The 19,119-nt window shown below is 36.4% G+C and overlaps 1 protein-coding gene across 2 annotated transcripts in view; it reads left to right on the top strand.

The window, feature by feature from the left end:
- The window catches only part of LOC124286823 (dynein regulatory complex protein 9-like), a 129,632-nt gene that overhangs the window by 37,630 nt on the left and 72,883 nt on the right, over positions 1-19,119 (top strand). For both annotated transcript variants that reach the window (XM_046723263.1, XM_046723262.1), the window contains exons 3-4: positions 10,912-11,156; positions 16,263-16,391. In XM_046723263.1, coding sequence (XP_046579219.1) covers positions 10,912-11,156; positions 16,263-16,391 — 374 coding nt within the window. The remainder of the gene's footprint in view (positions 1-10,911; positions 11,157-16,262; positions 16,392-19,119) is intronic.

Below are 19,119 nucleotides of genomic sequence, written 5' to 3'. Positions count from 1 at the left end.
CACTCAAGGAAAGAAATAAGACATGTACAGTGAAGCCTCGTTAATCCGGACGGTTGCGTTTCTCAGCAAATTCGTCCGGATTGCGAATAGTCCGGACTACTGAATCAAGACCCAGGTTGCTTCCCTTACTATTACAAAAACGACACGAATCTGGATAAAACAAATAAGCATTTAATCTAAAGCTTATTGAATTCATCACATCAATAATTTTACCGAGTGACATCCGCATGTTGATCCGACGTGTCTAATCACGTCCTTCCTCAGCACAGGTGAGGTAATGTCTAACAAGCGATCTATTGTAGTATGCCTTGAATGTCCGAATTATTCCTGCTTCCATCGGTTGAATATGATATGCGGTATTTGGTCACATTTCGCAAAGTTAGCGAAGCACACTTGTGACTTGTTGCGTCACAGCGTTGTCATAAAGCAAAATCACTTTAAGTCCACGTGACCGCATCTGTCTGTCAAAGTACATTAACCAATCACAAAACAGCTCACTTATCATCCACGCCTTTGTATTGTGGTGTCAATCAAAGTGTAAATGTACAGCATCTTCAGTCGGGAGCTTTTACAGTCTTATTAAAACAACAACCCAGTTGGCCAGATTATTAAGTAAACATCGCCGGGAGGTGTTGTTACGGTTCGTGAACACGACTTACAGCGTCCGGACTGTGAAGCAATTTACTGTTTATTTTACTGATTGGTGACAGCTACTTACCGTCCGGTTCCGGAAACCGAATTTCCGGATTATCGAGGCAAATTATCTAGGCATAGATTGGTAACAAGCTAAAATCGTCCGGGAGACGAGACATCCGGATTATCGGAGTCCGGACTAACGGGGCTTCACTGTATACCAGACTACCAGTATGAGATTGAATCCATGTTAGTGAGTTCACACAGTCACTTTGATTTATAAATTAGTTCACTCAATTCATAAGTTGTGAGTTATTCATTTTCTTGCAGAAACTTGCTATAAGAATTTTGGAAATGACAGTTTTTTCACCATTATTTCCACAAATTCAGTTATGGTAAATGCACAGTTAGACTAGAAGTTTCTTCCTACTTTTCGTGGTTGAAGATATCTATGTGTAAATGGTTACCGGTATATGTTCATTCTGAACAAGAGAGAAGGAGAGAATCTATCTCATGGAGATGCAGTCAGAAAGACTGCAGAGCAACAGTCTCAACATTGAACATTGACATAATGTCTAAAATCCTGGAGACCACAACCACGGACCAGTACACAACGAAGTCAAGGAAAATCAAATCTCAAATAGATTGTAACAAAAATAACGAATATTTAAAAAAGAACGGTAAGAAGTATTCCTAACGTTATGTTAAAGGTCACATGCAACATAAAACACAACTTTGCAGATTCTGATACCTTTCGGTATGGACTTACCGAAACAAATCATCAAAAATGCTAATTCAACATATAAAGTATAAAAAAACCGTGATGAAAAAACCGCGCGAAATCGGAGTTCAAATGATTCCCTAATTTTCCCCAAGCGCTTTGGGGAAAAGTGGTTTCAACAGCTGGGCTGCGCTCATAGCTCATGCCCAGTGAAACAGGTTCGCGGAGCGGGTTGTCCAGTGAATACTCGGTGAAGGCTTTGGTGTGAGCTAAATTTTTTTAATGTTTTGTTGATATTTCACAGGCGCGAGCTTTTTATGTTATACCAGTAGATTACTGATTTAACTGTTTATATAATTTCATTTGTCTATTTCACCACACGTTCTTCTTACCGAGTCACTTTCTCAGTTCGATACTGAGCGATGTCATTATTTAGCGTTGACAGAATATCTAACTGTGACACAGATATGTCGTTGTCACAGACAAAACTCATGGGTAACAGCCTGATATTGTTGCTATAACTTTAGTCTGTTTTAATTTTAATATTTGCATTTTGTTTTTATTTATATGTTATCGCATTCAACAGAATCATTTTTTTTGCCGTGAAGTGTTATGAGACAGACAACATACACTAGGTCGCACTCAGGGTGTGTGTGTGTGTTGTGTGTGTGTGAAATATGATACTCGTTGGCAATCTATAAAATGTCTAGATATTACAATCATGTTATAAATTCACTAAGTATATGCATTCTATTAAGTTTCAAAATGCATACAAATATGATAGTAAAACTAATTAGGATTATAAGACAAAATATGAAGACGCACGTTGACTAGTATCTACATACTGGTGAGTGGACGTGAACCACGTGAATGTAGCAAGAAATTTATTGTGCAGTATTTCTTTCTCGGAAGCGAGGTTGTGGTGGAAGTGACAATAATATTGTAAGTAGTGTTATATTGACCCCCACCTCGCTTCCGAGGAAGAAATCGTTATGTTACAAGTTGTGTCATGCCAAATCCTGTTGGCCATGATTCAAATACATATTTAACTACGAGTAGAAAGTAGTTTTGATTTTCTAACTTGATGAAAACAAACCATAATCTCATTAATTCTTCAACAGACTTTAGCCCGTGATGTTACGATTATTAAAAATGGCAGCGCCCTGTCGCGAACATCCGCCAGTCTGAGAATAAATGCTATTTAGGTTTGTTTTCACCGAGTTACAAAATCAAAACTACCTTTCTACTGGTAGTAAAATATGTATTTGATTGATGTCCAATAGGATTTTGCATGACTTATCTTATAGCATAACAATTTCTCTCGTGGAAGCGAGGTGGGGGTCAATATAACATTACTTACTATATTATTGTCACTTCCTCCACAACCTCGCTTCCGAGAAAGAAATCGTTATGCTTCAAGTTGTGCCATGGAAAATCTTTTTGGTCATCAATCATATATATATTGTACTACAACTAGTAAGTAGTTTTGATTCTTTAACTTCCGCAAAGCGATCTGAACACATTTAAGATATCGTTCCAAGCTTCCACAACGCTCGCTTAGCACTCACAAACATAACCCATTTAGCTCAAACTACGGGGTCCGGTGGAAATTAGTGCATTGTGACACCATCACTCGACCCCCTAGGAGGGCAACGCAATGATTCGTTTTGCTTTGAGTAAGTTTCGTTGTTCAGACCATCCTTTAATGTTGGAATATGGGCGAAAAGTAAATATAAAACAACATGAGCGATCCTGCCCTCTGTGTTGGCATTACACGTTGGCAATCTATAAAATGTCTAGATATTACAATCATGTTATAAATTCACTAAGTATATGCATTCTATTAAGTTTCAAAATGCATACAAATATGATAGGAAAACTAATTAGGATTATAAGACAAAATATATATACGTACATTGACTTCGTTTTTTCAGTCCTAACATTTTTTACCACTGGCAGATGGTTAAACTTAAAATGTTTTCATTTGTTATCAAAATAATGCCATTTAATTCAGATTGACTAGTAGTGAACCCAAGCTCACTACTCTCCCCAAGACTCCCCATGTACTTAGTTAGCCTTACTTTCAAGACAATGCTATTATATCAGGCTTCTCACCAAATTCAAGGTCAAATTATTTCTCAAATCAAATTCTACATTCATTTACATTAACATTTTTATGAAGTCAACATTACTATGAAATGAAAATGTTACATCAAAATCAGCATTTTTATCCAAGTGAATATTTTTTTAAGAAAAAAGAAACCAAATTATTCATCAAAGTCTACATAATTTTACAACAAAATCAACATAAGATTATCGAGTAAAAAGATTTCATCTTTGGTGATCAGTCTATACTTATACTATCAATTGCGGATGAGGGTGGCGCAGCAGAGGTAACGAACCAGTCATGAATACTGGGATATCATCCGGGTACTCACTGGAGAAAAACAATAACAAAAGCAACAACCAGTCCACGGACATTGCTCTGGATCAGTGGCCCTTTAAATTCCAAAATAAGCAAGCCAATCTGATCTCTAATGCTCATGAATTATTACCACTTATATGACAATAGTTTGAGAAGGTGTCGGCTCAGGAAGCCGACCTTTAGATTTTCATAAGGCTCAGGACGTCGACAAGCGGTACGCCTTGAAGTTTGGGTGTTATTTTAGCACATGGCTAATCTCATGTGACCTGTTATTCCAAGGCTGGTGGTTGATGGAAGTGAACACATAGCACACGGAAGCCGAACGCGTCAAAACATGATCAAATCATTCACAATGATGAACATATTTAACTACATGGGGATATATTATGAGAAGCAAGAAAGTGTACATTCGATTTCGAAATGGCTAATGCTCAACTTGAACATAAGTTTATTCCCACATCTCGTTGGTGCAATATGCCGGAGGCCAAAGACAACCCACGAAGAAGAAATACAGAGAAATACGTCGTCTCCAAGAACTGAGACACCAGTTTCAAAGTGGAAAATTATCTGTTAGACAGTTTCCTGATTCAGCGTCTCTTCTTATACATCTTTAATAAATTTATAATGTACTTGTATGAATGTGTATGTATATTTAAAATTTTGTAATATTTTGTAATATTTCGTAATATTATGTAATATGACGGTAGTGTCCCATTTTTGACAGCGTCTTGGTCACTGATCCATTATGGTGTGAAGTTTCGCTGTCAAAACTGGGATAACTAGCTGTACCATTTAAGGGTAATTATGTGAATGCAATCAACTGAGAGAAGTACAGAACAAGTAACATTCCTGAACTCTGATACCGCTTGGGGTGATTGGTGGGCAGAAACAGATGAAGAGACGTTGTGTTGAAAATGCTTCAGCAACTTTGTACCAACTTGGTGTGGAATACATGACATGGCGTTATGGCGTCATATCTTTCTGCCTGTGGCAGTGTGCTGGCTGACAAAGCTGCTCAGTGATTGACTTTGAAGTGATTGACTTTCAAGAATAGACTGTTTTAGTTTTAGTCTTTTTTTGTTTTAGTCTTATCAAAAACAATGATTGACTATCCGAAGCTTCTGTTACAGTAGCTCCCACAATCACTGGCTAATCAGTGATTAATTAACGTGTATGAGCCGTGGACTCAAAATTGGGACGACCGGTAAGCTCACTGTCAAAATTGGGACAACTTGCAAGATTAATTACAGAAGTGTGAAATTTCACTGTCAAATTTGGGACTGTCAGAATCAGGCATTAACTAATATAACTAGTTGTAATTACTGTAAAATGTAGCATGTTGTAACATGGTTAAATAAAATATGTCTATGTAGTCTCCCGTTACCACTCGTGGCTTACGCCTTTTATATATTTTATGTGTTTTATGTTTTAATGTACATATGCTAAGTGAACTGAGACTGAAAAAAACACACTATAGGCATATATTTGGCTCCGTTTCTCATTAGGTGTGCTCTCATCAGCATAATCCGGATTATCCTCTTATAACAACTCGCGAAGGAACTTATATTTGTTTAGAAAATGTTAAAACCTGCATTGAGAACACAACGCCAATCGTAATCCAATGCTTGTTTGATCAGCATTCTTGATTTACTCCCACTTTGCCAGTAGTTAATCAGACTACAGTTAACGAATATCAGATTATAATTAACACCCTAATTAGCAAGGTCATGTCTGGCTGGTTATTGCCAGTTTCTGATGTGTCCTCTCACCAAGCCAGATTCTGTCAAACAGGTCTCTCACATAGCCAGAGTGGGATCTGGCTGACCAGGGTTAGTATTTTGATAAAGCATGTCCAGATGAGCCCTATAGTCTGTATCACTAAAATGATCAATTAGTGAGATTCATGAATTTTGTATTGAGACACATTTGGATGGTATTATTTGAATTTCTTTACATTTTTCATATTACGTGTTCTCAGTTTGTAAGATGAGTTAAATTTATATTAAAGTGAGATACATTGATAGGGTATTATTTGAATTTCTTTACATTTTACAGAGCATGTAAATAAAAATATGCTTGGTGCAAAAGATGTAGTGTATTAAGAAAATTATGAGAATTGGTGGCTGAAAATGTTAACAAATGATTCTTCTTTGGCTGTAATATTACACACATGGACACCACATATATCGAGTGCAAGTATCCACTTCTGAATACCAGCCTAATCATTGAGTGCTAGTAACCACTTCTAAATCCTAGCCTATTCACAAAGTCAACAATCGGTTCTAAAGTCATGTTTTTTTGCTGCTTGTTAAGAACCAGTTCTTAAGTCAAGCCTATTTATGTATGTAAGCATCCACTTTTTAACAGTGATAAACAGTGCCAATACCACTAAACACGTGTACGAGAAGGTAACATTTTAACTGTTACACTTACAAATTCCATTCACATATGTATTGCTGTATGGACCAATTGTCTAGTGACACTGGGCGGTAGGACAGCCTAGTGGACACGAAATTGTGCAGAACTGTGGATTGAGAAATAGCTAAATTTTACATTGTCGTATTAGACTGGGATGCAGCAACTTGGACACTGCATTATCTAATCTTTGAAGGACTGTTGTAATATGTATTAGTTTGGGGAACGACATTAATATAGGGCAAACACTGTTTGTCAATCCCACTGTACACTACTAGTGGTACAAGAATAAATATTGTTTAAACTATACACACACTTGCATACATCTTCAATCGTGTGGCATTGTAGATATACACTATAGCCCTAGAACAAAGGCTCACGCTTCAGTGGCTAATGCTAATTACCTGGCTCGCATCTTTCACCTATCCACAGTGCAATGTTGTCTTAAAGATCACATATACTCTAGGGGGGTACAAATACATAAATCACTAACTGGCATTGCTATAAATGAAACTACTCACTTCGATCTTTAATCAACTTAAATCAACCTTTTTGACAACAGTGCACAATTTTCACCCATGAACGAAATTTCAACCAATCAGAGAGGGGCGTCTCTGTGACGTCATATGAGGAATAGATATGAGGGCCGATGCAGAATTCATCTACATTTCAGGGGGGTAAATTATCTTGTTTACAGGTTTGTATAAACCTGAAATCGTGACAACTGTTGTGGAAAATGAAAGCTATATGTTCTCACAATCTACTGTCATATAAGTTTGTCTCCTGCTTTGCCTAGTTTCCGAGTTACAACTTGTTTTCATAGATGATTCTGTCAAAATCGCTTGGTGTCGTTATGTCTTATTTGTATAATGACTGATCCAAATTGATCCCATTTCTGTGTTTTTTCACCTCGATATTTAATCGTGTCATGTACAAATATGACATCTATTATGTATGATATTAAAAATTGACATTTGATTTATTTGAATCGGTAAACTAAACAACCCTGTTTTGCCTTTGCTAGAAAAATCTGAAATTTCACTTAGGTAAATAGGTACATACAGTTTTAGCACACAGCAAATGCTTATATGTATTTCTTATGCAGCAATGAAGTTCTGTTTGTGTTTTCAAAACAGTGTCGGCCCATAAGTTTTCACATGCAATACAGCAATTAATACTCCCTCGTTGTAACCCGTGTTAGGTGGTATAAACCTTCACATGTTATTTGTCATCATTCACTTGATGGTCAGTTAATGAATTTATAACAGGTATAATTAGTGGTAACACCACTTAGATTACCCGACAAAGGTTCCCATTTGGCATTTTTTGCGTCTGGAGTAAATATTCAACATTATAAACATCGATCAAGGATTAACCGATATCATGCTGATTGATTAATTACTTTTATCTTACACAGCGGATTTGTCAAAAGGTAGTGTTTATGTATGTAGGTTTACTATTCTATACTGAATACACTCTGTCGTGTCTGTGTCTGCGTAAAAACAACGTCCTTCTTTCAAAGCATTAACCGCCAATACATTGATTGATTGCTCATTATTGGCTAACTAAATTCCCGTTTTAAGAATGGCGGACATTATGCAATCAGTTGCCAGGTGTGCTATCTTGGGTGACCAATGAGACTATACACCAATGTGACATACCTGAAACGATATATCAGTTTTTTTTATACTAGATTGTTAAAAGACACATTACTTGGAACAACTGCAGATGAATGGCATATCACTCGTTTTTGTGGATATTGATGGATACATTCCTCGAACAAGGTAATAGCCTGACATTGTTCCTATAAAATCAATCTGTTTTAATTTTAATATTTGCATTTTGTTTTTATTCATTTGTCGTAGCATGCAACAGAATCGTTGTTTTAAGCCAGTGAAGTGTAATGAGACATACACTAGAGTGTGTGCGAATTATGATTCACATTGGCAAACTATAAAATGTCTAGATATTACAGTCCTTTTATAAATGCACTATAAGTATCAGCAGATCGTCTGCTTTTTATTTAGTTTCAAAATGCATACAAGTATGATAATAAACTAATTAGGATTATAAGACCAAATATAAAGCCGTACATTGACTAGTATCTACATACTGATGAGTGCACGTTAACCATGTGAATGTAGCAAGAAATTTGTCGCGCAGTATTGTCACTTCGACCCCCCACCTCTCTTCCTTGGAAGAAATCGTTATGTTATAAGTTGTGTCATGCAAAATGCTTTTGGTTACGATTCAAATACATATTTAACTACGAGTGGAAAGTAGTTTTGATTTTCTAACTTGATGAAAACAAACCATAATCTCATAAAACCTCAACAGCAAAATCAGACAGCAAATCAGCCCTCTCCAAACACCAACAGAAATTCCCTACCCATCAAATCCAGTTTGACAAATTTGAAATCCTATCAACCAAGAATCAGGACTTCACAAAAGAAAACTCTTGGAAGCCATCGAAATCCGTCGCCACAAACCTTTGATCAACAGAGACCAAGGATACTACATACCATCGACCTATGAAGAACTAATCAAACTATAGACTCTATAAGCATCCAATCAGCTTGTTATTACAACTTAATCCCCCTTGTTTATTGGCTTCGTTCCCAGCTTCATATGTTGTTCTTAGTCTCCTACTGGCCTCTCATAATTATGTACCAGTTGTTATTCAATTACATGTTGTTGTTAATGTTAATCTGCTGTTGTCAAAACATACTGTGTATATATATTCCTCTACATCTGGTTGTATCCACTTTTATCTTGATAACGATGTAAGAATCTACATCGAAACGTGGCTCTATGCAATAAATAAGAAGTTGTCATCCATAAAGTTGTATGTTTCATTTTTGAGTCACCAACTTCTAGAATGCCCATCAAACAATCTCATTCCGAATTCGTGTAATCCTATTTCAGGTACTAAGAAATACTGAATTTTTACATATTAGATATAAATCTATCAGTACCAGTTTGATGTGTCTGGTCATGAGTTAACTAACATAATGATTATATATTTATTGTCATTACATGTGTCATTAAGCATCATTTATGCCATTATAATGTTCTATGATCCATTTCATCATACAGCATTTATTTCATTCAATGTTTTGAGTCTCACATGATGACATGAGAAATGTTACTGTTCCAGTTCAGTTCGTTCTTCAAGTGTTCCATCCAAAATAGTCATTATGGTTAGAAACAGCCTGATTTTAATACCTATCAAGCTAGATGTTATATATGAGTGCATGCACACACAGTCACACAAAACATACGTAATTTGTGAATTCTGTTCAGACGAAAAAGAAATATCTAATTTGATAAGAAACACTAAATAAATTATCTTCCCTCATTCTGAGAGAAGCATGGCATTATTCGTTAATTTTTAAATAAATTTATCTGCATAAAAGAAGGGATTATAAAAAATCTGAAACAAACTTCTGTATACTACCATTTCACCAGCATTGTGACATTGACCATGGAATAATGTTAATTTCAGTCTGATTTTAATGTCATAATTATGCGAGGTTCCTCATCCACACATTCATACAAATTGACACAAAACAATATGCAACCAACCAAATTCAATGCAATACAACTTTCACCGCCTGTGCATACCACACTGTTGAAGAATCTCTCAGGTGTGTTAGAGCGATAATCACATCGCGACATGTTTAACAAACCTACAGCTCAGCAGATTTAAATAACTTACCTTGTTAATAAGCAAAGCAAGATTTATGGATGTCAATGTCTTTATTGTGAATAACACGACGTTTCGGAGCGTATGCCTGCTCCTTCATCAGGTAAAAATCAGGTCACAATACAGAAGTTGACATCCATAAATCTTGCTTTTGTTATGCATTCAACTTCTAAATGCCCTTCAAAGATGTAACTTACTTCCACAGGCTTCTTTGAGAGGCATAGAAACTTGGGTGTATTCTCTTTTTGCCTGCACTTTACTTGGCTATAAGCGGATTCGGGTTAACAGTCCAGTGCCTGCACAATTATAGTCTGTTCAAGTAGTGACCAAGGTCACTAGCCGACCACACTGAACACAGTTCATAATGATTAGTCAACTTAGTCATTAAAAGTAATCAAATATGACATGATCGAGGCATGGGGTTATAAAACTGCAAAATCTGGTGGGATTGTGAATGTGATTATTGTGTCATATGAAACAAACAATACACTTGTATGTATTTATGTATAATGCACAGTGCACAAAAGTATATATTTCCTGGTTTAACATTTAACGCTTAATTATGTATTTGCTGATTTAAACTTTCATCATATTTGTCAGACAATTCATTTTTGTATATTTGTATACATGCAATATTGTGTATGCATATGATGTTACATGTAATATCAGTAAAATTAAAAATGTCACCAATGATTTTCAAATAACTCATACTCGTATATTTACTATTGCTATATGCAATAAACTGAAAATCTTTGGAAATCTCATATTTCCAAAACTGGAAATTTTTGGAAATGTCTTGGAAACATCATCTTTCCAAAATTGGAAATGTCTTGGAAACATCATCTTTCCAAGACATTTCCAAGCTTGTAAGTGTGGACTTTTTTTCCAGTGATGAAATGACACACAGTCAATTTTTAATTATTTGTAGTACTGTTACATAGATATTTATGTGTTGACTTGAGATGATAATGTAAATGTTTTGATTGGACCTGTATGACATTTTTCTTTAAGATGGTGAGAGAAGAGGTCAGTCAGTTGGTAGAAGGCCAGCGAGATCTGGAAAATAAGTACCAGTCTGTGCTTGTCAGAAAATTGGAGCTGAAACACACAACAAAGAATGCTGGAAAGTTGGCAGAGGTTGAGGAAGATGTTCTTAGCACAGGCAGAGATCTCAAGAACAGCCTGCATACATTTGGAAGAACTTTGCGGCAAAACCCTGTGACTGGAGATAATATTGCTAAAGTTCAAGATGATAGGTAAATGAATAATATGGCAAGCATAAATCTAAGTATCACGATAGAGTGCTTACAAAAAGTGTTCCAGAGGCCAAAGTGAGCCCATATTTTGGTCTCTTTGTTGTTTTTCAACATCTACTTCCATGGTACAACTAAATTTATTACCTACGAGGGTGAAAATATCGGGGTTCATATTTCCATACGATGCCCTGGGGCAAAATATCACTTTGTCATGGTGACGTGATGTCATGAACAATGCTATGACGCCATGTTTCTTTTGTGATGTTGTGTTCTACATGCGGCTAATGCGGGTAGCCAGCCTATGTTTGAAAGTCGATTTGGGTATATTTTCCTCAACTTGATGACTTCTGTACTAAACAGAATATTATATTTGTGCCCATATCAGACTATGTTTACGACACTTGTGCCTAAAGATCGGTATATACCTTGCTCTCGCTCAGGAAATACCACCATTTAGGCACTCATGTCGTAAACATAGTATGACATGGGCAATCATAAAATATCCTCTATTTATGAAGCAATATCAGTGTGATTGATTATTTTACTCAATACCTCTTTCCTGCAAGATCTGAAAAAAGCCCTAATCACCACTCTGCATCGAAGCTTTCTAATTGTTGGTATATGCATGCAAAACATTGAGAGCCACATATCTTAAAGCAAACACTGGCAGCTCTGAATAGAATATTACAAACACATCCATGTTGAGGACAATGGACATCCTGGTTTTTCTGAACAACATGGCATCTTCACCCTAAAGGAGTCTATCAAGGAATTATTGTTTTTCATGATTTTTTTCTTTACTTAAGATAAAAACAAATCCAAACTGAGAAGCTTAAGAAATGAATACAGACTGATTTTACAAGCTTACATGTGACTGACTGAATACTTCATACACATATTATTTGCACGGCCATTTGGAGTTTGTGGGAGGTACAGAAGTGAGTGATATTTATGTAAAAAGTTAAAATTTTGCAATTTTTACATATCCTGGCTCATGCTGTTTGCTTCTATCTACCTTAACCTGAGATATTTTGGAACTTACTGTGTTGTGTTCCCAAAGAACAGCAAAAACATCTCACCCAAACGTACCCCTCAATTTGCGCACCAGACCCATGTGACCAAGATGGTGACTTGTCACTCTCTCCTTTTTCGCCCAATGGGCTAATTTTTGTGTGTGTTTAATCCATACTATCCTACCAAAATTATAGGGAGTTTTCGACAATTTGAGGCATGGATTATCTTTTTAGGCCTTGTATTTATCATATCTTTTTTTTCAGTTTGATTATTGTTTAAGTTCATTTTTCAACTTAATTATGACCATCATTTGCTTCATGAAAATTTGCTCTATATGTAAACACAGTGTATCAGATTGTAACCTCATCCCATCTGTTCAACGGGTACCTGAGTATTGTAACAGAGATAGTAAATGTAGTTTCTGTGCCATGATAACAAACTTGCTGGCTTATGTATTTGGTGTGCAAAGAAAGAAAAGGGCCAAAAAGTGTGGGAAATCTCAAGGTCATCATCCCAGTTGTCATCTTCTTCTACAAGGAAGATTATCGATTGTGGGAGGGGGGATATAGCTCTGAGCTCCATCCTTGGATTAAGGGAGAACAAAGCAATCAGTAGAGGCAGGATAAGTATACAACAGTACTAGTAATAATAGTACATTTTTATCCAACCAATGATGATGACACCAACAATCATAAAATAAGTCATAAACATTTAGGATTAACACTCCAAAGCAATTGCACGTGAAATGATCACACTAATGATATTGTACATAAAGTTCGCCCTATGATCAGTTTTCTGCGGAGTTTTAAATAACGATTATCATGTGAAAACTTTATAATGAATCCAAATTTCAGTCCTTGCAAGATAGAAGGTTCTGCCAGAAGTTAACTTTTTTCTTTAAGATGTACAACAAGCACTTCCCAAAATATCTTTGTGACCTGATCCCAAACTCCGTATCCGGAACTACAGGCTATAACTTAAGAAATAACTCTGAAATACAAGGAATTTACAGTCGAATTGCCTCTTATGCCAAATCCTTTTTTACCTGCCAAAATAGATTTATGGAATGCCCTACCAAATTCCAAAGCGTCATGCAGTCTCACAGAATTTAAGAACTTAATTGCAAAAACCGAAAGTAAGATTTACTTTGACCTTAATTATGGCACTCGTCTTTGCCAAATCATTCACTGCTGCCTCAGGCTCGGATGTAGCGACCTAAACGCCGATAAGTATAACAGACATTTAATAGACAGCCCATGTTGTTCTTATGGATATCAGAGTGAAAACGCCCTACACTATTTCCTCATTTGCGGTAACTATACTCAGATAAGATTTAATATATATTTTTACACTACCGGATATAACCTGGATACTATTTTAAATGGAAACAAAGAATTTACTCCTTGTGTTAACCAGAAAATAGTTGAATCCGTCCACAATTATATCATCAAGACACAATGATTCAAATTTTCTCAGGAAAATAATTAAATTTACCCAACAACTTTCTCATGATTAATTTCTACAATGGCTTGTTAGACACACACAACTGTAACTCTCTAACTTATGACTACTTAGAGAATAGTTGTATTTGATGTAATCTCTATATATTTATATATATTTAAAAATATTATATTTATGCAATAGTCAATATCGATGACGTAAAATCCTCCATTTCATGTTGTATTATATGTTGCATGGGAGCTGTGTTAACATAAGCAGTAATGCTTGTTCACCAATCCCAATTCACTTTCATGAATAAAAATATGTTTAAACCATGATGACACCAGAATTAATTGTTTCGTACCTCCCCTGATGAAGTTTATTATATCAACTGTCATCCACTGTAAACATTGTAAATATAAACATACATTTCCAACATCTCATTTGAAACTGCTATGAAGTGGATATTTTCAATGGCTTTAAAACAAACTTGTGGTATAGTTTAAAGAAAAGTTACACTCGATATTGTAATTTGATTAATTTTTGTCTTGTTCTTACTTTTCATTATGACCTTTGACTCCTGCTAAACATTTCAGCATAAAAAAATTGGTTTCAGTGTTATGTTGTCAGATTCTTTTTTCAGATCATCTTGAAATTGATCACGAGGATGTGTGCACTTTCTTATGCACTTTAATTCTAAATAAAATACCAAATGAAATACAGTAATTAGCAGTATCTGATATATAATGATGGTATGTTTCACCTTGAGGAAGTTTAATTTCAGTTGGAAAAGTTAAGAATTGATGTCTGAAAATATGCTTTGTCAAGTTGAAATATGCATGCCATGACTGACATCTATTTTACAACAACAAACAGTTAACTGGCATGCATATTGGCATATACAGGGATAAACCAACCCCGCGTCCCGCGTCTCTGACGCAATAAATTCTGACAGGACTCATATTTTTTTTACATGTGTGATGAAACACTAATGTTTTGTTTTTGTGGAGAGGCAATATCAAAGTATATATGGCTAAATCTTCGTAGATTAACTTCCATTCTCAAATAATTGACGTGAGCTAATAAGTACACAGTATTTTTAAAACGATCGCAGCTTTCATTCGTCATGATATTAAGTTCATTTCCGCGTTTCCAAAAATAGACATCTAGGTCACGCCAAGGGAGGTAAGCGGTATGCAAATGAGATCCCAACATTCATTGCCTGAGCATGTGCAAAACTACTAACCTAGTTTTTACACTCTATAAATAGACACAAACACGCTAAGGGAGGTAAGCGATATGCAAATGAGGTTTTTCAAGACAAACTGATTGGTCAATGAACATTGTGACTCTGAATCCACAGTGTGAAGACAAAATCTGAGCTCTCAGTACCAGTTAGAGAAAAGCAGGAAGCTTTAGTCAGTAGCTGAACAACTGTTAAATCTATCTGCATGTAATTTGAAAGTGAAAGTGACATTTGACAGGGTTAAAGTTCTGCTGAAATAGAATGTCATTCTGCTGTTTAAGTTTCTGAATCTCAAGTCCTGGAAAAGAAATCATATAAATGAATCATTTCATTTATAAATATGATGACATTTATGATATAATTCGTTCAATGTTAATAGTTAAAATAAGACAGTTACTATTTGTGTTCATACTTGTTAAAGTGGCTTCCAGTTGGCATATTTCTTTTGATGTAATTTGTTTTTTGAATCACTGAACAGAGTGAAGAAATAAAACAAAACTTTGGTTGGAATTGTAGAACTTTATTCACAAAATATTACAGTGAAATAACATGGGTCTGGCTAGTAACTTTCTTTTTTTTCTAGTAAAAGAAAACATTTGCTTGTCAAAGGTCATGTAGAGCCCTGCTGTTATTTTTATAATATAGCAGTCGACATGCCGCCCAGATAGATACTGACAGAAAACACAAAGTTAGGGCATTTCAGTCAGGTTAGCTGAATACTCATCGGTTATGGCTGACTTATGACAGGGAAGGTGATTTAATATTTTGTAAACTATGTACTGAAAATGGTATGACACAAGATGCTAAATGCAGAAATTTTTTAAAATATAACTTCGACCAGACATCTCATCATAGGGATAATAAACTGTCCGTTCAGGCTCCAAAACTTTGTGATGATTTCCAGGTTGCAACTGCACGTATGTATGAAAAACAAGACAAAGCAGCTGTCGCCTTGATGAAATCTGTTCATTGGTTAGCTTGTGAAAACATCCCACTGACAAGTTTAAACGTTTTGTTGACTTTTTATATGAATTTGAAAACGAAGACATTGAAATTCTCAAGGAAGGTAAACTCAACTATGATTCTCCAACCACTGCCAGTGATCTGTTAACATCTGTGTCTGATGTGATAGGGTATGAACTACAAGTTAAAATGGAAGAGTATCCATTTGTTACGATTTAGGTACTACCAGCTCTGTTCTGTGGTATATCCCAGACCGGTCAGACTCACCTGTACCTATAGTAACAATAAACCAGTTTGAATAATATTTGTTGCATTAATTTTTGTTAGGGACTCATAAAAGTTCTGAGGGACTCATAGTTATTCAGCTCAGTGAGTCCCGGGACTCAGGCAGTTGAATTTGTAGATTTATCACTGCATATATAGAATGCCCATCTTGTTTCCAGGGATTTTGTCCAATGTGTAATGGTGAACACTATGGACGAGCTAATCCACAACTGCAGTTTCCAGGCCCTCCTTGATGCAGTGCATTCAGAAAAACAGAGAAAAGCATCATTACAGAACACAATACAGAAGTGAGTAATGACAGTAACAAATGAGTGTAACTAACAATTAACAATATTTTAAAAACTTATCCTATCTCACATTATGCACTTTCTCTTGTATTTATGACAAGAGAGAGGAAAACGACATGAAATAAATGTTAAAATATCCAGCCTGAATACACCCCAGCTCCATCTTGTGTACTACTACTAGGCAGTCACAGGTAGCTCATGCAATACATGCAGACATGCTCCGGTTGATCATGTGACTCCAGCTATATTCATTCTCTTATTTGTCGCATGAGAGTGAAGATGCCCTGTCTTTGAAGATTATTTTTTTACTAATGCCGACTGTTGTCCCAGTTATTTGTCTATCCTAGAGGATTGTAGTATGGGAAAGGATGATGCAGCTCATCAAAAGATAGAGGTATGAGGTAGATGTAAACTCTCCTTTTCTTCATTTGACCCCCACTCTTTGTGCATGGATTGTATTGGTGTTTGCTCCATGCATAAATGTTACTCAGCTTGTAGCTTTTACAATCTACAAGAAGGCTAGCTCCAGACATTCAAAGGAGGGATTATGAACAACATATTGAAGAATTTGAACTGTCTTCATCTAAGACATCTAAAAAAAAAAGGAAGAAGGTGTACGGATCCTCTAGATCACCAACCAATGCTAACAATGAGATTTTCTTGACACCTCTTCTGATGCATACCTGTATGAGAATTTATGATGTCTTTTATGAACTCTGTTCATGACTTTTGATCCTCCGATGCCAGTCATGTCCATACCCGTAGTGGTAGAGGTAGTGGTCCTTCGAAGATAACTGATCTATGCCGTAGTTCCTCTACTTGTGACAACTCTTTGTCTCCTGTTCAGTTGTCACTGCCTTAGATGCCTCCATTAGATTCTACTACAATCCTGCTGGCATCTTCAACCTCTGCGCTCCAATCGATAATTTCTGTAATGATCACTCGGTCTTCTGCGCTTTTAACTTATCCTCCTCCATCCATTCTATCATCTGTTGTTCACCTTGCCTTCAGCTTATGTGTTACACACACACACACACACACACACACACAATCAGGTGAATGTGGGAATCTTAGGACTAATTTACATCTTAGATAGGGCGATTGATCCTTTGTCTCGGGCGATCCTTTTGCTATCTCTTCTTTTTTATTGAAAGACTATTTCATTATTTCTTATAACTTGTGATGATACTAAACATTATACGCTGTGTTGAAATAGTTTGGTTCCTCAGGTGGAACGAAATAGTAGAAGAATATATTGTTGTTATCAACAAAGATTTCCAGCCATGTGACTTCACTTTAATGGGTTGTTGACGGATGACGATTCGTCTACATGAGAAACCACCATCCATAGCATCAGTCCCTTATCAACTCTGATTTGGATCATGGACCAACTTAGTCTTCCTAAGAGCTCCTCCTCTGCTGACTTGGCTATATTTATGCTATGAAGTATAAGGATCTCAGTGGTATTACTTTGCCTTCTAGACCCATCATGTTTGAGCTTTCATCTTCAATAAATACTGTTTTTGGTGAACTTAAGAGTGTCCAAGATTTGTATGTTCATGGGTTTGACTGCTTGATTGTTTCACCTCAACTGGATATGGACATTCAGACACTCTGCTGAAGCAAAACCATACATACTTTCTAGTGGAAGATAGAGAACTGATTGATTGATCTAGATGTAGCCATCCACTGAACACTGCCAGAATTCAATATGATCCTGTCTGTGTCAGAAACTATAGCTATGTTGATTACTCATACCTTGTTGCAGGACCAAGGACACATTCAACAGGCTATATCACTTATCCATGAGCACTTGTAGATTGTCTTGTATGAAGTCTCTCATTTCTTCGGTTATCTCAGTGATTTGATGCAGAGGTCCTCTTCATTGCTCAAGCTAGGATGGGCCTTTTTCATCAACCAATGTCCAGCAAGTTCTTATTCAATGATGTAGTGTTTGCCAGGGCAGAGTTCCTCACATGTACAGACAAGAGACATGTCTTGACAGTCCCATACTTTATTCCTGACTACCCCATACAGGCCATGCCGCTTCCAGTCACCCAGATAATACTAATGGCACAACTTATTATCACCAATACACTACAAATGAGGCAATCCACACAGTCTCTCATAAGGTGGAGAAAGACACTCAGTTTCAAATTTCCATTGAGCTTCTGAAACTCCAAAAGATCATGTGCTTTCCTTGCTGTTATCATCCTGCACATTATGTACCTCAGAAATGTGATCTTTATGACTCTTTTCATGGCTCCAGGGGATGTGGTAGACATTTCAGCAAGTCTTCAACTTCTTTTCAGGATTGAAAAACCCCCCAATCCAGCCAGCGGACTTGTCTTCCAAGCAATGACTCCCTGAACTTTGCTCACAACTAGCACCCTCTGCCCCCAGTTGTCTTGATCTACCCATCATATGTAGGCAAAGAATAGGGATCTTTGCTCAGAATTGGACTTTGCTGGATTACTCTTACATTGTCAGCCTTTTGCCAAAAGGTTGTTGTCTGCCAAATGTGGAATTGCCTCCCCTGATCCTGGACCTGGCCCATTGTCAGACCCAGCTGACAGCGTCACAGAGAGCCTCTTGTAAGTTATTGCAGAAATTAGCAATAGAGTTGTTCGGTCCCACACCTGACACCCCTGGCTTTTATTCTGCAATCTTTCTCATTCCAAAGAAGGGCAAGTTGTAAATGATCTTCAACATGGAGATCTCCAGGAAG

The sequence above is a fragment of the Haliotis rubra genome, unplaced genomic scaffold (assembly GCF_003918875.1).
Source record: "Haliotis rubra isolate DU_JTF1 unplaced genomic scaffold, ASM391887v1 Scf392, whole genome shotgun sequence".
Taxonomy (NCBI): domain Eukaryota; kingdom Metazoa; phylum Mollusca; class Gastropoda; order Lepetellida; family Haliotidae; genus Haliotis; species Haliotis rubra.
This window is presented reverse-complemented; position numbering and strand designations above follow the sequence as displayed.